General features: G+C 42.4%; 1 protein-coding gene and 1 long non-coding RNA gene across 6 annotated transcripts in view; one reads left to right on the forward strand and one right to left on the reverse strand.

The window, feature by feature from the left end:
* Positions 1-10: 10 nt before the first annotated feature.
* SPECC1 (sperm antigen with calponin homology and coiled-coil domains 1) overlaps positions 11-20,510 on the forward strand; it is an 87,894-nt gene continuing 67,394 nt past the window's right edge. Inside the window, exons 1-3 of one of the 5 annotated variants that reach the window (XM_042026278.1) lie at positions 10,627-11,106; positions 19,610-19,750; positions 20,226-20,402. In XM_042026278.1, coding sequence (XP_041882212.1) covers positions 20,256-20,402 — 147 coding nt within the window. In that variant the 5' untranslated portion in view covers positions 10,627-11,106; positions 19,610-19,750; positions 20,226-20,255. Of the gene's footprint in view, positions 110-10,626; positions 11,107-19,609; positions 19,751-20,225; positions 20,403-20,510 lie in introns of those variants that run through there. The other 4 variants (XM_042026279.1, XM_042026273.1, XM_042026276.1 and 1 more) reach the window with 4 other exon arrangements.
* Positions 4,463-9,484, reverse strand: LOC121663720. The gene is made up of 2 exons (XR_006015732.1): positions 9,099-9,484; positions 4,463-7,893 (listed from the first exon to the last, which is right to left on the reverse strand). It is a non-coding gene; the product is annotated as an uncharacterized LOC121663720 (long non-coding RNA).

The raw sequence follows: 20,510 nt of genomic DNA on the forward strand, positions 1-20,510 counted from the left end.
GCCCGGCGTGCCGTGCGCCAGCCCCCTGGCGGCCGGTGCGGCCGGTGCAGGTGAGGTGAGAGCTCCGGCTGCGCAGCATCCCCGAGCGCGGCGGCAGCGGCGGCTGCAGGTGAGCGCCGGGAGGCGAGGGGCAGCGCGGGGGGACCGGCTGGGCTGGGGAGAACCGGCAGCCTCGCGCGGGCCAGCCCCGTGCTGGGGGAGCGCCGAGGTGCCGCAGTGCGGGACCGAGTCCCTGTGCCCTGGCTGAGGTGCGAGGAGGGAGCGGGAAGCTCTGATGTGTCGCGGTGTCGCCGCCGTGTCCCCGCAGCCTCCCCACGGCTGACTCCGGCCCCGCGCCGGTGTCTGAGGGCAACAGGTCCCGCACGGGCGCTGCCTGTGCCCGCAGCGTCCCGCCGGAGCCGAGCCCGGCAGGCGCAGCCCCCGCGGGGCTCTGAGGGCAGCGGGAGGACGGGCGGGTCGTGCCCGCAGCTCCGGACAGCCCAGGGCACCCGAGGCTGGCGCAGGTGTCCCCGCTGTGCCACGGGCCGGGCGGACACAGCGGAGCAGCGGCTCATCCCCGGCTGCCTCCCTGGGGAGGGCTCGCTCTCCTCTGGCGTAGAGCAGCGGTGTTCCTTCAGGACGTGCGTAGCTCAAAAGGGCTCTGACAATATCCACAGTCGGGTTTCCCGTCGTAAAAGGCAAACTTGGCTCGTGTCAAATCGTGCAGGAGCCTTGGCTCTGGAAAACTTGTAGTGTTTGGTGATAAGGTGAGAAATGTTGCTTTTCCCTTTGGTAACCAAGGCACAGTGCGCATTAAAAATCTACATTCCTTGCTTGTGTTGCTTTTTTCTTCACCTGTTTTACTTTCTTGTTCTTGTGGACTAGAACCAGTTTTCATCTTCACAAGTGACGATTGGTCTGCCTTAAAAATACCTCTCTTCTTATTTGATGTTTTTCTATTTTATTTTTAAGTTCCCATAGGTTTTTAAACCCGTGAGAAACAGCCGTGTTGGTTTCAATAGGATGCGTGGAATTGTTGTATTTCAATAATTGAAAATTGCTTAAAAATTTGAATACGTGATGCGTTGGTACGAAATTTTCCTGATATCCTGAAACACAGCTTTTTAGAGATCCCAAAGTAATACATTTTCTTTCTTACTCTTGTCCTTTGCTCTCTATCCTGCTTATGTCTTAGTGTAGGTAGGTTCAAATAAAGATTTAAATGGATGGTTTTATCACTTCAAATACTTCACTAGACGAAGTTCAACAACTTTCCTCTAAATCCCACTGCCCTCTACTGGCTGCACCAGCAGGGCCCACCTGCCCGCTGCTATTCCCTCTTTTTTTATGTCCTTGGGTTTTTTTAAATTGATTGTTTAGGGGTGTTGCCCCCCACCCCCCTTTTTTTTTTTAAGGTCAAAACCCGTGAAAAAGCACTTCATTTAAATCTACTACCGCAGGATCTTTACAAGGTAGGGGGGGTTGCTGGCAGGATGATCTCCCTAAGGAACCCTGAACTTAAGATTTCAGTCTTCTCCTTGATCCAAAATAACCTTGCTGGGCTGATCTCGAAGTCACACAGCAAAGCCTAATTTCCGAAGGCCTAAGGGGAAAAAACCATATATGCTGGATTGGCAATTTCAGCAGTGAGAGTTTATATGTATAGTTGAAATATTGCTTTGACTTTCTTTCCCTTTTTCCTGAGTTTTGGAGAAAATACTGGGTTACTATTTGTTTGTAAATAAAATATTTTAATAAATATTTTGTAAATATGATTATATAAAATACACTTATTTATAGATGTTAGTATGGAATTATGTGTTATTCCCCCCCCCCTTAGATATTTAATAGTTTCCTCCTTTTCCCATTCACGCTGTTCCGTGTTCTACATACGAACAAATTCTTGTGCCTGAGTATTTGAACAATCTCATCTGCCTGAAGAGATTTTTCGTGTGGGTGAAATCAGATGGAGGATTAAGGATTTGAGAGGAAATATGAGAGTTCAACACATCTTTGATAAACAAGTTGTTCAAATGAAACTTTCAGCTGTTTCTTTTTCACAAGCCTGTGAACCTTCCTGACCGCAGAGTGCGCAGCCCATGCGTCCGATCCTCTTCCTTCTCCAGTCCCTGGCTGCTGTCCCTGAAGCCGCTCTTTTCTCCTGGAGCTGTTCAGTCCAGTGCAAGAGCTTAGGTTATTTTTAACCCTGCCTAGCCCCATGAAATGAAACATTTTGAATTCGGCTGAGTGTGACGGCAGCAGGGGGTGCAGATGATCCCGAGCTTTTGTGCTGCTCCAAGGAGCTCGGTGTCTGTTTTCAGCAGAGGGCAGCACATGGCGACACTGAATAATTGCGTTTCACTTGACCTTTACAGTGACTCAGTGACTCCCACACTTCAGTATTCTCCAGACAGGGTAAATCTTGGAAATAATGCGGGGTTTGTCAGAAATCCTGGTTTTGCATATTGTCTCAGTGTTAGAGTTCCCAGGTTTTGAAGACACTCTAGCAGTGCTATTAAAAAATTAAAATAAGTTTTCACAGTCCTCAACTTTATTTTGTCAAACTGCCAGTTCCAGAGTCTTTTCTGAAAGGCAGGAAGTGGCTGAAGGTGGAAGTCAACAAGAATTAAATAGAGTCCATTCTTTTTCACTCATTCCCACCTTTTTTTCCTTATCAGAACTGTCATAATGTAGGGGTGAATGAGAAGAAGAGGAGATAAATTAGTGGATATTTTAATGACAAAAGGAAAAGCTTTCAATTGCCACAAGCAGAAGAACGTGTGGCTGCTTTGCAGGTGGTCACCCTGCTGATCTCACCTGTTGTGTACAAAGAGGTTTCCAGTGGCTGCAAAAGGAAAGGTGCTGGGACCTGCTGAGCTTTGTTTCCACCCTATGGTATTTTCATCTATACATTAAATGTGATCCTTTCCTACTTCACTCTGAGCTTGTGAATGTAGTGCTTTGTCTTTTTTTCTTTAAAGACTTTAGGTTTCACACTGGAGAAGTGCTTTGTGAAATAGATCTAAAGTCGGTGAAGGAAAGCTGCTTCAGCTTCTATACTTTTCTTGGCTTTTGAGTTTAACAAACTTATTTGTTTGAGAGTGCAGTTGGGTTTTTTTTCTTCTAAGGTAGCTTTCAGTGTTGGAGAATACTGTCACTACCATGGCAAACAGCTCAAGTACTAAAAAAAAAGGTTAGATCATAGGTAGGTGGCAGGTATATTGGAGTTAAAACTCAAAAGACATCCTGACTCACTGATTTCTCATGGTTTTTTTGGGGGTTTTTTCTGCTTTAGGCCAATATAAAATAGATTGCAGAGAGAGATCTTTGGCTAAAATCCCCTGTTAGGATCAGCAGACTTGTTCCTTGTGACTGTGCTCTGTAACTCAGAGAAAAGGAACAGGATGTGGCTTTTCAAGATGAGTGTTTGATCCTGTCTGCTCTCCTTAATGTTTTAGATCTCAAAGTCTGCACCCCTTTTGAAAGTAAGGTGGTTTCGTTGTGTTTGTTCCACTTCAGCAAGGTACTCCTTCTCCTCTTCACAGTTTGCCCAATATTACACATACTTTTGTTTTCACCTATAGAATTTGAAACACACTTGTGTGGTCTAAAAAAAGATCCGGGTAAAGTTTCAGGCATCATCATCTCCCAGGGCTTTCTGCTGTTGCTATAGAAGCCTAAATTCTCTTTGAGAGACCTTTCCAGTATAAAGAAGTTGATACTGCAGGAAAGTTGTCATGGAAATATGCAGTAAAAAGAGGAAGGAGATCTTGATTTGATGACTCTTACACAGGCTTAGGCAACCTGGTGAAGTGGCTCCCTATCTGGAGATCTGATTCTGCAGATTCTCTTAGTTGTGCTCCAGTGGATTGGAAAGCTGTGGACTAGAACCTAAAGAAATTAACATTTATATGACCAAACATACCTCTTCAACTCAGAGAGCTTTATCCAGATTCGAGTTTCCATCAAGTGATGGCAGACCAGGAGATTCCCAGCAGCCTGGTTCTAATAGGGGATGGAACTGTGGTACAGCTATTTATTATATTTCTGGCAATGACCACTCTGAAAGGATTTATTGAAGTACCACTATTGAAATGAGGCTTTCAGAACCATTTCTTAAATGACCAACTAAAAATAGTTTATTCTGCAAGCTTTAGTGCCATTCCAGATTTGAACAGCAGCCCTTTGTGTCCAGCTAAATGATGGGATAAGCAGATCCCTCCCCATAAATTCCTTATACCATCACCAAGCCTGGTTGGCTCCCTTGGTTTCAAGCTTTTTGTGCCTCTCTTACTAAAGCCTCCTGATATCTAATAGATGTGATTATGAGTGAGTTGCCTTTAAATATCTATTACCAGTGTCACCATGGTAACTGCTGTAAGAGTTTCTTGCTGGTAAAAGGTTTCCAGCTCCCCAAGATACAGCAGGGCAAAATGCTTAGGCTGTTGTTTTCACGGTTTGGATGAGATCAAAGAGGACAAAATAACATATTTCTGATTTTAATAGCAGTGCATATTAGTGGAACTGAAAGGAATAAGATTGGTTTGGAGCCTGTCCTCAGACCAGGGAATAGAGGACAGTTACACAGGCAGGGACAGCCCAGGCTTTCCTTGGACAGCAGGCTCCTGCAGGAGTGGGAAGATGTCACTCCCTCTGACTGAGCCAACACTTGGCCTTTCTTTCAATACTGTCACCAAGAGAACTAATTAACCCTAATGAAGGATGCAAAATTGTGATATTCCACCTGCCAGCAGAGTTGCTGAGTGATTCAATGTGAAGTAGAAAGAACTGAACTGACTTGTGTGTTTTCTTCTTTCTTGGTTTTCTCAAACTGCTCCTTCTTTTTCCTCTCGGCCTTCAGCTGCTGTGTACCAGGGCAGTGGTGTTAGATATTCAGAGTGACTTCCCTGCTGTCCTGATTTCCAAATCTTCCTCTTCCCTTCTTTCACATCTGCTTTCTTTCCCAAGTTCCTGTTGTGTGGCCAATCAATCCTTTGCTCTGCAATGACAGTTGTTTTATCGGCTTCCATGTGACAGAGTCACTGATGTCCCTCATGTAAACTCTGTCACCTCAGGGGGTTGTTTTGCTTTCATTTATTTATTTACTTATGGTAAACAGGTCATAAACTCCATAGGGCACTTCTTCCTTTTCATGCAATCTGTTCTCTTGCTTCATTGCCCTCCTACTTTAATATCTGCTGGAGATTTTAAATTATCACTTGCTTTTATAGAAACATGGAAAGCTGAGCACCTATTCCTGCTGCTTTCCCACTTCATTGCCTGTGCCTCCTGCTTCTGGCATTTAGGCCTTTTGGTGAGGGAGGGCTTCTGCTCTGGTAATGAGCTGTTTGGTGTGGCTGTGCTGCACGAGGAAGTGAGACCTTGAGGAGAGGAGCAATTTGCATCCACTTTCTGTGTGTGTGGGGACAACTGGCACAGCAGAGCCAGCACGAGTGGCACTGAGCACGTTTGATGGGAAGATTGTGCCTGCAGGATGAGCTCATGCTGATGGTGTTGATATTTGTCCTTACCTGCCTCGTAGGCAATGTGAGCCACATACCAGGATTTATTTTGCTGAGCTTAAAGATGCTTATAGTTCATTTTTGTTATAAGGTTTATTGAATGCCAGATTTGCACTGAGGGTTTAAAATCTGAAGTGATTAGGCTAGCCAACCAAGAGATCCAAGGAAATAGTTTCCTAAGAAGTCTTGAAAGCAGAACCTGGGTCTCAGAATGGAATTTGCCTGCATTATACCACTACTTGTTTCTTAATGGTTCTTCTGTAGCATTGTGGTTAACGCTGGGAGGATCTCCGTGTTTGGGCACTTCAAATTTCAGCTGCATGGTTCAATTTCTCAGGTCTGCTAAGCTGATTTAAAAGTTTAAGGGGTAGCAGACATGTTTGTTCATACAAGCTGTCTAGAAGAAAGGAATTGTTGAACTTTAATTTAGATTCTCCCTTTTTTCTGGATTTGATTACATCATCAAAGCCAAATTTCTATGCTGAGTTTCTGGGTGCCTCTGTATCACAATGTGCATGTCTGTCAAAACTGCTGATTTATATGGGAGTTAAAATCAATGGGCACTGTAGACCCTTGCTAATTTGTGATATTTGGTCAGTAATTTAGGTGTTTTCATTTGCTGACCTGTAAAATAGATGAGTTATTAAGCCACTGCAATGATCAAGTGTCTGTAAAAGACGCCGAGAGGAAACACGAGATGGGAACTCCAAGGCATCGCTGTGTGGGGAATCAAACCTTGCCAAGAGCCTTCTTTTTTAAATCCTGATCTGCGTTAGAGGGCTTGTTCCTCTCCTGGGACTTGAACTCCTCGTGCTTCCTGAGTGCCCCCTGTGAATTTGTCCTGGTTTGGTTGCTGCTGGGCTCCCCGTGATGCTCCGTGTGGGTCTGGGCAGATCCCACAGCTCCTCTCCTGCTCCGGCTGTCGGCACTTCCAGCGTGAATCCCTCAGAAACAAAGCCGATACCTCAGGTCTCTCGTTTGCATCCCCCTGAAACGCACCAAGAAGTTCAAAGCAGTGGGACATTGCTCCAGAATCCCGTTGGGGTTTTTAATTCCAGGGCAGCCTCCAGCACACATCCTCTCCAGTGCTTAATTTTGGTGTGCAGCTCTGCATTGTCAGTGATTTCATGGAATGTTTTCTGTTCAGGGTTCCTTGGAGTGTCGAACCTTTTGGGATTCCTTTCCCGTTAGGTGATAAAATGCCAGCTTTTCCAGCATGAGATCCCTCTGGGACAATAAGTAAAGGGAGCAAGTAGGGTTGTGCAGTATTTTGCCTGGGTAGGTAGTAAAAACTTGCTGTGCTACTTGAATATGGTAATTCTCTATGAATTGTTAATGAGTGCCACATTATAACCTATATATCAGAAAACTAACAGCGAGGAATAATAAAATAGAAAGTTGCTCCCTTTCCCTTAAGTCTTTCTTTCTTTTAATCAGTGAAATAAAAAAAAAATCAGTTAGTAAAAAAGAACAGTGTGTTATCTTCCTCTTTCAGGGAAGAGCACTGAGTATTGCCTTTCTTGCACGTTTCGATTTATCCACATTTTGAATAGCAGAGTGACTGCAGGAAAGCTGTCCTTGGTTTGTTGATGATGCCTAAGGAAGTAGAGACATTTGAAAACTGCAAAGAATAATAAACTTCACATAAATGTGTGCAAAAGTGATCAGTGATTTTCATTTAAGTGTATGAAATATGATGAGTGTTCCTTTGGTACATAGATTTCCTTTCTCATTTTGCCTTTTTCTGTGGGTTGGCTTTTATTTTTGGTAGATAAATGTGTGTTAACTCTTGAGTGTTCTTCTCGGAAATGACACAAATACTGAAAAATGCTGGCACATCTGACAGACTCTTACTTTTGAAACAGTCAGTTTCCTAATTCTATTTTTGACTGACTCAGTGGCTGTTCCCTTGGAAATTCTCAAGTTGTTGTCTGGTCTTCTGAAATTTTGGCAATAGGCACCAGAGGAAGCTGTTTTTCTTGTCTCCTATAGCACTCCATGTTCCATAGAACATTATCTGCCTTCCCCCTGCTCCCCCCAGTTTAATTATTCTAGTCTCTTCCAGCAACAAGCATTTTCTCCAGTTGCAGGTCAAAGCTGGTAGCCACAGGCTGAGCCCCTCAGGTGTTGAGTAAGAACATGAAACCGTGAGTATTCTCTTAAGAACAGGGAAGAAAAAATAAATCCCAGTTCTCCAAGCCAGCACACACAGCTTGCTTGTGCTGGTGGACGCTTTTTGGCAGCAGTTGCAGGAGTTCCATCCACCCATTCGATCAGTAGCAGCTCGTTGACTTGAGCAGCAGTTGTTTTTGTCAAAATGGAAAGTGGTGCCCCGTGATTCACTCTGCAAACGTCCACCAGCAGAGTGAACTTCCTGACATCTGCACTGCAACTGAGAAAATAAAGAAGTTTGTACCAGTTATGTCCAAAAGGGAAGACAGCACAGAGTAAATGCTGTCCCAAAGCCATGGCCTGACTCCACTAATACCCACTGTCTGATGCAGGCTTGCCTTTGTAATTACTTTTGGTTTTATAACTCCAGACAGCAATGTTCCAAGCCTTATAGCTCAGTTAGAGACTTGCTTTAAAAAGACATTGTTATTGACATAATAGCCTTGTTTATGGAATTTCTCTCCTTTGTAATTAAGATTGTTTCATGCACAAAAGCAGTTAAATATGGCATAAATATCTGTAAATGCAAAGATATTTTAAGCCTTGTTCCTTGTGTGAGCCTTTTTTCCACATTATGCATTTGCTTCTCAAACGAGCTGTGCCACTCAAAATTCTGCCCTTTGCCCATTTCATTAAGTTCTCATCCATATTTGTTCTTGTGGAATTGTACCATTAATGCAGTTTGCAACATAAAGCCTTTAAATTCCTCAAATGCAGTATTTTGAAGGTGTATTAATGGTGAGGTTTGATCTTATTCTCTCATACCTTGTTGGGAAGTTGTGGGAGCAAGTGCATGGAGCAGAATGCAGGCAATATGTTCACTGTTATTTTGTCTGTCAACCAATTTTACCAGCTGGGTGAGAACCTGGCAGATACTCGAAAAAAGTTTATATTGCTACTTGGAATTGTTTTCTCACCCTGGCTGTGTGAAAGTAATGATGGTTAAGCCCCTGGCTTTCTTTGAGCCTGGCCAACTCATTTTAGCTGTTTGTTTCTGAGCTGTTTTTTCATTAAACAGAAAGGCAATTTATCAATTCAGAAGGTTTTATGCTGAATAATTCTTTGGTCTAACTAAAGAGATCAGATAATTATAGCCATAAGTGCTACCAGAAAACCTCTAAATAAACAAATATACTGTCTGGTCTTTTTGGGTTTGGGGAAGTTCTCCACCACTATTCCAGGCTGTCTACCCAAGCTGAAGTATGTAAATGTTGTGACTGTCTCCTTACAGCCAAGCATTTCATTTTTAGGCTTCGGTCAAGTTATATTTATCAAACGTATCCCAAGGATATTTGAGAGTGCAATACAGTAGCTCATCTTGCCTCCCTACTCCCTCATTTCAGTTCTTTATTTCTCTTGGCTGAAGGACAGGAAAACCTATCAAGCTGCCAACACTGCGGTCCCTCTGAGCCCAAACAAACTCACCAGCAATGGCAGAGGGGCAGCACGCTGCAGTCCAAAAAGGGTTTGGTTTCTTCAGACAAAGAAGCTTTCTCAGCAAGGTGTCTGCACCTCATGTCCCCTTCATTTGTGAGCTCAGGGTCCAGGAACCTGCAGCTGTTTGCCCTGAGCTGGTATTTTTGTGCTGCGTCTGTTTGGTTTTGAAGATGGTCCATACTCAGAGCAGAAGGAGTGAGTTGCAGTCCTTCCCCTGGCTACCTAAGTGACTTTATTGCCTATGCATGCATCATGTGTGGGGTCATTTCCTCAGGGAGGAGGAACACTGCATTCAGATCAAGTATCTACAGGAACTTCCTCCTTATCTGAGCTGTGAATAATCTCAAGAACTCTAAATGTGGAAAAATACAGAATGGGTGAGTTCTACCAGTGGGCACACAGCCTGTCCTTGGGTATTGAAGAAACTGTCAAAGTGGGCTGGACAGAAGGATTGGTACATTGTGGGTGCTGGCAAAGTTGGAATTGCACCTGACTGAAGGTTTACGGACTTCAATGATGTCTGCTTGAGACCTGCCAAACACAGAGCTTTGTCATGTGCTAAATAAGTCATGGTGTGCTCTTTTGTCTTGTTCTGGCATTTTAAGATAAGGCAAGAGTTTGTTACTCTCAAGAATATCATAAAGTTGGATCCCAAATCTATAATCTTCAGAGGCAATTTGGCTTGCACGCAATCTGTTTTTAAGGTTTGGTTACTCTTATGATAACAGTAGTGGTGCCAACACTGAACTGAAACATAAATTTACTCTTGGCATAACATCAGCTTCCTTCAGGCCCCTTTGGCACCTGGAGTAAGGAGGGTGCAATAATGTTGGACTATTCAGATCCAGCAACACATTTCAAATATTAAAAATCTTCCCTATTCCTCTACTAGAAACTTCTCCTGTAGTATCAACATGACTTATATATCAGGTTTCTGCTGTTGGGAGGGAGAATTCCTGATCTGTAGTCACAGTCTGAATGTCTTTGGTCAAAGACACCAGAGGTGATCAGACCCTTTCTAGACAGAATTGGACAAAACCCCCTGTTTTAAACATGTTCGTTTTCTGTTTGAAATTTGGATTTCATGTCTTTGCATCCCCTCTGTCTCCCTCAACTTGATACTATCTTTGCTTGCTTTAACTCTGTTAAGACCTCTGGCCTTTTTCTTCCTGTTTTCAAACACGAAATTCTTTTCAAAAATCTTAAAGAGGGATGTTCTCAAGCATTTGTTCACTCTTGCCCTTTATTTGCTCTCTTCTAAATAAAGAACAGATTGACCCTTCTTGGGCAGCTCGAGTCACTCAGGACTGATTCTGGTGTCTTGTAAAAGCTTCTGTCTTAGTGCATATTCCTTCCCTACACCCACTTTTCCACTTTGTTGAAGCAATGATGGAGGCAAGGGAAATGTCATAAGGTGTCCTGGCTGTGATTGCTGGCACTCTGGGGGATGTGTTATTGTGGAATATAAAAGCTTCTGAAAGCTGCTTCTGTGTTTTCCTCTGAAAATGCCTTTTTTCTATGCCACCTCCTTGCCCTTTCTCCATGGTCTGTGCTGCATGTTTTTGCTTGATTGGATCACCCAGACCAATCTGGGGTTTTTTGCTCTGCCCAGTGTCCAGTTCTGCTCTTGGGGATGATGGGACCCTGAAAGAAGCTCTTCCTCTGCTTTAAGGATTGAAGCATCTCAGTGTTTTGGACGTGGGCTACAAATTGCTTTCTTGCATAAATCCTCCTTGCTTTGATGAAAGTATAATATTTGTCATTCCCCTGAGTAAGCGAGTGCCTGTGTGTGTGCTGAATGCCGAGGCGCCGGTGGAGCCAGCTCGCTTCCGTGTGTGAATCATTTCTCAAGCAGCTCTCTGTGTCTCTCTGCAATGTGGTTTTCCTCTCAGGGAAGCACTCAAGCCCTGAATTTTCAGTCTGGCTTGCGCATGCTGTCAGAAGCTAGTGGGAGACACTTTTCTTTTTAACGCAGAAAAGAGAACAAGCTTTTACTGTAAGTATTTTATTATTTTATTTATTTTTTTTTAATGTGGGAACTGTGTTATCTCTAGAAGGATTCTTGGGTCAGTAATGTATTCACTAAACGAATGAACCTGCTTTGCTCAGCAACACTTTTTTCATAGTATCTCAATGTAAAACTAAATTGAATTAATAAAAAGTATAGTGTAAACAGGTCTGTGTTAGCTGAAAATGGGCTGGGGGTGGTCTAAAAGCCATTGCAACCACAGAAAGAAATCCCCCCCCTGTGAGAGCTGGCTACTGTATTTTCTGCTCAGCTACATACATTTAGTGACAGAAGGGGTGAAGCTGTTTCTGTTCCTGCTTTCTCCTCTGACAATTTACAGTTGTTCCCCGACAGTGAAACGAAGCAGGAGCACAAGCAGAGTTTCCTCTGCTACTGCATGTGCACAGTCCAGTCAAGGAAGGGCAGAAGGGAATGGGCTGCTAAGCCAAGAGCTTTGGCAGCTCCTGTCTGTGGGAATCAGGGAAAGCATTGGGGCACTCGAGCAGGTACCTCTTACAGCCCCACAGCACAGAGCTGGTCAGGTTCTCAGCAGGACCCTTTCATTATAGCACCTTGACTGTTGTCCTTAAAGTTGTATTGTGGATGAAGATTGGTCATAATAACAATTGTAATAATACCAGCATTTATGGAGTGGGTAATATGGCAAAGTTGTAGAGATGTTAATTAAGCCCTGTGTGTGTAGCAGTAAAGGATTAGTGGTAGAACTGGTTTGAAAACAGGGATTCTCTCTACCTTTTCTCTTGTGTACAGTTCTAGATATCCCCTACTAATCCTTTCTGGTTTGCATATTTCATTCTAAATTGAAGTGTTCTTAGCCCCTGTAACCTCAGTAGCAGAGAGGATACTTGATTTGCTGAAACAGTGTTGTTTGCACAATTTGACAGGTAACTACCACAGAAATTCCTCATCCTAACGTGCACGTGGGTATGTGCTACCCCTTCCCTTTCTTGTGCAGTTCTAAACCACTTTAATTTCATTATGTAGCCCACCAAGGTGGGTCATTCAGTCCATCAGTGGCCCCCAAAGTCACAACTGCAAACTGTTGGCACTGTTGCTTAGATCTGTTCTGTTCCTGTTCGTTATGAATATTTTTAAAATGCAGAAGTCCTCTGGTTTCTCCTGCAGCTTTGGAGTTATGGCCTCATCTTTGCAAAGAGCCCTTTCTGTCAGAAGTTCACACTGTCACTCAGAAACGCTCAGAAGTTCCCAGTTTATTAACTTCAAGTGAGCTATTCTGCACTTTAATGGGAGATAAATATCTCCTTAAGGGATAGCTTCCAAATCTCAATTATTTCTCTGCACTGTGATGGATGGAAAACGGGAGTCAGGGAAACATCCCAGCATGTGGCAATCTGTGAGGCTGCTCGCTTGCGTGCTGCGTGACAGATGTTGATTTATCTAATTTTTGCTTTCTTTTCTGTGGGGTTCCTGTGCAAGGCAAACGAATGAGTCCATCTTCATAAATATCCTATTTAGCAAGCAATTATTATCCCATTTTTACAAATGGAAAAACTAAGGCATAGGAAGATTGCATGGCTGAGGGGGTGTGATGACTCTGTGCTGAAGCTGAGGATGGAATCAGGTGGAATTCCATGGAATGTGTTGCCTGTGGTATCATCCCTCCATGCTCTGAGGGGACAGGGAAGCTGCCAGTCTCTGCACTAGACAGGACCACCCTGTATCCACATGCAGTGCGTCTCTGCTTTTCCAAAAAACATCATCATTCCTTTTCCTTCTTGTAGTTGTATCTACCCTCTATGCTACAGAAAAACATAATGACAGGTAATTATCAGGCAAACCACTTGTAATTATTCTTAATTTCTTCAGCAATTATATAGCTCTTTCTGTATCTGAAATGAAGCCTCCTTTTCTTCCTTCTTGTGGGTTGGCAAAACATGAAGTGACCGTATGTGTCACTTGCTTTGTGCTGTATTCACTGGGACAGTAGTTCAAAGAACCTGGATTAATGAGCAATAGCTGCCTTGAAATGGCTCTAAAATGTTTTTGTTCTCCACCTGCAATATACTGAACATGAATTAAACCCATCTATTTGGGACAGAGTCATATTGGGTAAAGGCCAGGGTGACCTAATTCTTCATGATTATAACATGGTTGTAACTTCAAAAAGGGAGTTTGGAATCAATGCATCATTTTTAGCCTTCCCGAATCTTCCTGTGCATCCTTCAGTAACATGATGTTTGTGATTCAGAATTGCCACATCATTGCTAATGGGTAGAAAATTACAGCTGGGTTGGGATTTTTGTTTCTTTATCCTCACGTTTATAAGATCAGGGGTCATAAGGAGGTAGCAGAGTTTCTCTTCTGAGCTGTGTGATGGTGACTGGTTAGATAATCAATGTGAGGAAGGAGGAGGAGGAGGAGATGGAGAATCCGTGTACAAACAGTGTAATTCAAACTACAGGATGAGCATGTTCCCAGACATCTCCAAGTACAGCTTTGGCTCGGTTTTCCAGCATCAGTCACTGTGCTGGATGACAGTAAAGATATCTGTATTTTCCTGCCTCATTAATGGCCAGTAGCATGGAACAAGGACAAGGGAAATGCAGCCCAACCAATTCCTTGTCCATGTGCACACATGAGGATTTTGTTGTGATTTCTGCATTTTTCTCATGTGATCTAACGATGAGTGAAAGACTGACAAATCCAAAACTCCACGGAGAGCTTCTGTGGAGGAGGGTGGGCAGAAGGTTTTGCAGTGCTCTCCACGCCTGGAAAAGTCATCAATGACTCTAATGGTTGCTGTGGGAAGAGGATTTTATTTTGAATGATGTTGAGACATGGAGTTTTGCAGTTGCTGAGCTGGCCTCTGGCAGCCTTGTTGGGATGGTTTTGGAGGCTGAGTTGATGGCTGTCACGTGTGGCTGCCTGGACCTGTCCTTGCCTAGGCCATGTCTGATGTACTTTAGACATCCTTGGAACCTTTTAGTACATTTATGTACTACTTAATAAATACCAATTGTAGAGAATTATTGAAAACACACTAAGGGAATAAGCAAGAAAAGCCTTAACACAAAAATGTGAGCTGATCACTTAACCACTGTAACCACAGATAAACTTTGTCTATGGGAAGTTCAAGGGAGTTTCCATTATCTGTTTCCATCTGACACCATGGGGGGAAGGAAAGGAACTGACTCTGCAATAATTGATTATAGAGGAGAGGTAGAGCCATATCCCCTGGAAAGAAAATTCTCATCTGATGCCACAGTGGAAGTGCTCTTTTGATGTTTAGGAGTTCTACAGAAGAATCATTAAAACAAAATGCAAAGCAAACTACAACACGAAAGAGTGACTGGATGAATGACCTTGGGAATGTCTGTGTCTTAATTTCTGTGTAGTTCTGTATCTAAAGCTTAACAGCATTTTTAACTTCTTGCAAAATCACTTGTATCCTACAGCTGCCTAGCTGTTTTATTGTAGTACATTTTTCTTCACTCTTGAAAGCTGAAAAATAACAGTAACACTAAAACCACCTTTGCTTGAGGCATGAATAAAACCAGCAGAATCTGCCCTGCTGTCTGGACATGAAAATTTCCAAGTGATGTCTTGTCCCCGGGTCCTCTACCAGCAAACCGCGAAAATTCAGCTGCAAATGAGACTGGAAAGTGAGTCTGCTGAGGTAGACCAGAGGAAACAGTGAAGTGTCTGGGGTCAGGTTTATAATGGATTCTTTTTGGGCAGCAAGAGCAAGAGGAGCCTTAGAGATGAGGTTTTGGGAAATGGGTGGTTTTTTTGTCTGAGTTGTGTTAGGGTGGAAGCGGGTGTTCTGGCTTGGGGGTTTTTTGTGGGCTTTTTCATCCAATTCTAATTAAAGATGAGCTTTGTACTAGCAAGAATCCAGCAAGTGTCTGCTTGGAGGAGTGATGGAGGAAGGTTGCACTGAGAGCCTCAAATACACCAAAACCAAGGTAATAGAAATTAAAGCAAAGAGAGAATGAATAGTCACAGAAATACTACTGAGAGAAAAGGAGCAGATGCCTGAGGAAAGCTGCTAGAGGTGACCAAAAGAGTAAGGAGTTTGTTTTCATTTGTTAGCCTGATCTTATTTCCAAATGGATTTTTGTTCATGCCATCTATCTCCAAGTTACCAATTCCTGTATTTGGACTATCAGCTTCCCTGGTTTGATTCCTAATATCAGTTAAGAAATCAAGATGAGTCATATGGAAGCATCTGTCAAGCCTAAAAATTGTTGTTTAAAGTTAATTGATGTGAAAGGCAGAAAAGAATTCTATTTCAGCCCAGCTGTCTATCCTGCCATAGAGCTTCCTACGTGCCACTAGAAAATGCTTTACAGTTTACTGAACTTGTTAGATATTTCTGTGTTCCAGTTGATAATTTGTCTGAAAATAGCAGAAGCTGATTAGAAGGAAAATAGTAGAAGCATGATGCAGATTTAACCAAAAAAAATTTAAAAAAAAATAAAAGAAATTAGTGCTTTGAATTCGTGAGTGTGTGTAATAAAGCTTCTGGAATAGTCTGACCTTTGGATGTAATGAAAAGTAACTGAATTACAGGGAAATGGCACTGGGGACTGTGCGGTTTAACCCACCAAAGTCACACTTGTGTCCTTTGAGAGCCTTAAGCTGCAGAGTTGGGACTTTGGCCTCATTCTTCAGAACTGCTGGGCATTCCCAAGTCCTGATGAAGCTACCATCTGGCACATTCCTGCCCAGATTCAGTAATGAGTTTTCATAATTCTTTATTTCACTCCTTTTCCCAAAGCATCTTTGTTGCATGACTCTGCTTTAGTTTGAGTCTCCTGCTTAGTCCTGACACACAGACAGGGGCACCAAAACCTACATCGTGTAAAGTATGTGGGGCACAGATCATTTCCATCCCCCATCAGGGATTTTCCTGTGTAATTTCATTTCTGCAGATATGCTGATAATTTTTATTTATTTAACAGTATAACTCCTAGGTTTCTTGAGTGTGAAATAATATTGCTCATCATCACTCAAACCAACCTATCTATTACTTTTAGTTATTCAGAATAAAATAGCCTTTAATAGTCAGCAGAATTTGTATCCTAGAAGTTTATTCCAGAGAACTGGTGAATTCCTCCTTTGATCCACAGCCAAGTCTGAAGATCCCGGAGCCCTGGTGTTGTTTCTGCTGATGCTGACTGCCTGTGAGTTAGGATAAATTCTTAATCCAGTTTTTCTAGCTGTAAAATGGGAATCATTCTAGGCTGGTTCTAAAGACTTTTATTAATAAATGCATGTGGACTGACTAATAAAGAAATGTCTGGATTCTCAGCCTTTAATAAAACAGTAAAATTTCAAGTAAAATGGTCTGCAGAGCTTCTGCCAACTGCCAAAATAGTCCTCATCAAAATATTCCAAATACCCTTTAAAAATACCAGTAAGAAAGGATGAACTATATAGCATGGCCTGAATTTTTAAAGGCTGATGCCTGCAGGGAATTCTGAGGATTACTGAGAGAAAAAGCTCTGTCAGGACCAGCTTTACATTTTTGGTAAACTTTCTGGTTATCATTTGCAGCACCTGTTTCAGGGTAGAGGTGTATTCAGACACCACTTTTGGGTGTAAAAGGTTTTTAAAAAACCAACCCCAAACCCCTGCAGTCTGGAAGTGCCTGGCAATAGAACCAATTTTGCTGCTCTGATGTTCCATCTTGCTGAGTCCTCATTTATTTCAGCATGGGGTTGCTTCCTCATGTTTTCAGAGTACAGCTCCAAGCAGGGCATGCTACAGGGATTTAGTTTGTCCAGCTGAGTGCCCTGCTCTGCCTGATGCCAAAGAAAGACTTTGAATCTCAGGATGGCACTAATTCTGTTTGCTTCTGAAGGAAAATTCCCTGTGAGATGTGAAAAAATGAAAAATAAAACCACAGAGCTCCAGGCATTGCTTAAAGCGAGTCATTTTCCCATGAGAGTGGACATAAGCAGCTCTCATCTGAAACTGCTGAAACAGAATGGGTGTAAAACAAGTGATTTGTATCACTGTGTATGTGGAAACAGCTTGGTTGTGTCTCTTGTGGAAAGCTGCTTCTCTTTCAAGTCTCCTTGTGTGGGTAGCCTAGAGATGAAATCAATCTCTCTGGGGTCCTTGTGGAAGGAAAGGCTGATATTTACTGAAAATACAGTAGAGTTACTTCTAAGACAAGTAGATAAGAGCTGAATCTGATGTTTTTTATAAATGTGCTGTTTCTACACCAGGATTAGAGAAACCTCCTTGCCAGTGTTTGCTGTCCTGATTGCTGTGGACATTTGGGATAGCTAAGTTAATAGTTTTTGTTTCCTGCTACCATGAGCTCCTTCCATGAGCAATTTTATGATGCTGAACTGCAGAGTTTTCTGTTGTCCCCACTGCTCACCACTTCCATGGAGCTTTTTTTGTTTTGTTTGTTTCACTGTAATGCAATAAATTGCATTTGGGGAAGGGGGAAAGCTGATGTTGACTCTGAGAATGGATTTTCTGCTCTCATCAAAGAACAGCAGGACTTTTTTATTTCACTTTTTTCTTCTTTTTTTCTTTTTTTTAAATAGTTTTATTTTGCACTATTCCTGAAGCAGTATTTCTAATATCTCAAATATGTGTCACCTACTTAGGAATGAAAGCAGCTTAGGATGTGTGCAACCTGGCTTGATCCTTTGAAGTCCATATAAGGCTTGTGGAAAGTCTTGGAATCCCACTTCAGAGATAGAAATCTTTATCTACAAGGCAAATTCAGGTTAGCCAAATACCTGAGAAGTCTTAACTCCATCTTTTACAAATGCCAGTTCTCCTATAAATACATGGAAAACTAATAATAAACACTAATAAATCCAGGTATTTCTTCTCAATTTTAGTTTCATCTGCTTGGTGCAGTAAAATGTTATTGAATCCGCATGGCGAATAATTCAGCTCTCTTTACATGAAAAAGCCAGTTTGCCTCAGGCTACTGGCTGGATTTCTTGAGCTGTGGTTTGGGTTTGTTTTTTTTTAAAGTACCTCTTCCTTTTACCCCTAACATCATGTTCTAATGAGCCTATCACTCCACTGCAACTTTAAAATGTCATGGATGACTCAAAATTAAATTCCTTTGGATATCAAGACAGCATCTGTACAGCTTAAGGCAGGAAAATGAGGTACAGTTATGAAGAAAACCGGAGGGTATAATAAAGCAATGTATGTGCAACCACTGGATCTGCAAAAAACCAAAATCTGCATAATTTGGAGATTTAATCAGCAAGAGAGTTTGCATGTGTAGTTGCCTGTTCACCCATATAAATACAGTGATTGTCAAAAGCCTGTTAAAGGGATTAAGAGCCTGTTAAAAATAGGTTTTTAAATACTGTAAAGCACCAAAGCTTGCTAAAGTGGATCATGAGCTGTGGGAATGCTAAATAATATTATCTCTTGTAATATAGTTTACATATCTGTCAGGGCTTTAAAACAGTGATCAGCATAATCATCACCAAAGATTCTTAATGAGATCAGTGGATGGCTCCTCACTGGATGCGTTAAGAATTTTAATGGAGTAACGACTATACTTAGCAACAACTAGTAACTTTTTTATTCCTTTATTTAGGAGCTGCTAGGTTGCTGCTGTGGAGAGAGTAAACAGCCCTCCCTGCAAGAGGCACCAAGGACGAACAGAGGCAATGTCACTCGCTGGCTTTGTTCTCTCCAGAACAGCAGCAGAGCACTTGACATCGCCTTTGCCTCTGTGCAGAAACATTCCCTGAACAGACCGTGGTGGCACCTGGAGGCTGCTGTCACTGTCAAATCCACCTTGGCCCCAGACAGATCTGTGTCCTGGGAGTTCAGTGAATGTTCTTACTTATGAATGTGAAATCAGGTACAAAGCAAATTATGAGATGTAAAATGTGACCAGAGCCACTCCTGACTCAGCCAGGAATAAATTGCTTCGGTGTCTCTGTCAAAGTGATGTTGTCCAAGTTCACTCTTCCTCTGTGAGCACATTGCTGAGGCACTGGGCTGATCCCTGTGGATATTCTGGTTACCTGTTTAACAGACAAGGAGCAAGTTACCCTCTGCCTACACAAGGCTGAGCCACAGCTACATCCTGTGTCTATTTTGGAAAGTGAAGAAAAGTGTTGCTCATACGAAGTGGAGGAGGACAGGAGATATCAGGCCACCTCCCCTCCCTCACATTCCCAGCCCAGCAGGCTGATGAGACTTTGAAAAAATATCCAAATAATTCCTTTATTCTGCTCATGGTTTGGATTGGGCAATGGCTGGTGAAAATAAATGGGTTTAAATCTCCAGGAGTTGAGGGAGTTGTTTAATTGGCAGCTGTCAGCCTACTGAGAGAAACAGGCTAGTTGTTCCTGCTGGCAGCTGAAATGTGTTCAGCTACGTCCAAAAAAAGGAAATCACGTCTATTTGCTGATTCCTGGCAGGATTTCTCTCTTGCATAAGCTTATCTCTGAGGAATAGTGGATCTGGATCTTTGTTTGCAAGGAAGTTGATATTTTTTTTCTAGGTTTTGTGAATCTCGGTGTTGTGAAACATCTTTTTATCACTGTGGCAACATCAACTGCTGCTCCTCTAGAAGACTCTGATAAGTTAAAGTTATATTTTCCATCCATCTGAGGAAACTTGCTTCTCATGTGACTTTCTAAAAGTGAGTGTTATTTTGGTTGAAGATGCTGGATCTAACAGTAAAATAAGTAATTTTCTTTTTATCCCAAGGTTGCTTGAAATTGCTGTGGACTTCAGTGTTCTCAGTTCCTCTTTCATTGTGCTTCAGCATTCACAGGTGTTCTGCTGTGCCTGAGAGAGGTTTTTGGACTTAAACAGTCCCCAAAAAAGAAAAAAGTTAATGTTCCTTCGGTGGTGTTCTGTTGGTACGAAAAATAAAAGTGGCTGTAGCCTGCTCTGAAGGTTTCTCTGGGCTGAGTTCTAATGTGTCTGAGAGGGGGAATCAAGTTTAGCACAGCCTTTTCAGCCCTTCAAACTTGTGCCAGATATCTCTGTTGCCCTTTCAGGTCACATAAAGACAACTTATATTTTTGTGAGAGTGTATAAATACATATAATTTTTTTTTTTTTTAAATTTTTTTTTTTTTTTTTTTTTTTTTTTTTTTTTTTTTTTTTTAGAGCCTGTAGACGGAGTTACTTGAGAAGAAGATGAAGAGTAGTGCCAGGCCTTGGAGCACAATAGCAAAGCAAGGGAGCCATGGGGTTGACAGAGTAAAACCTCTTTCCACCACCTCCACAGGAATGAAGACATCTAAGTCCTCCACTTCCCTTGCCTTTGAATCCCGGCTCAGCAAGGTACTAATCCATGGAGACTGTTCAAGCATTCCAGTCTTGTTGCAGGTCAAAGACTTGGTTTAGTCCTCAGACTACTACATCCACTGTATTAAGTGTAGAGAGACCTAA

The sequence above is a fragment of the Corvus kubaryi genome, unplaced genomic scaffold, assembly GCF_017639235.1.
Source record: "Corvus kubaryi isolate FWS band 111438036 unplaced genomic scaffold, C.kubaryi_AGA036_p1.0 37284, whole genome shotgun sequence".
In the NCBI taxonomy this organism is placed as follows: domain Eukaryota; kingdom Metazoa; phylum Chordata; class Aves; order Passeriformes; family Corvidae; genus Corvus; species Corvus kubaryi.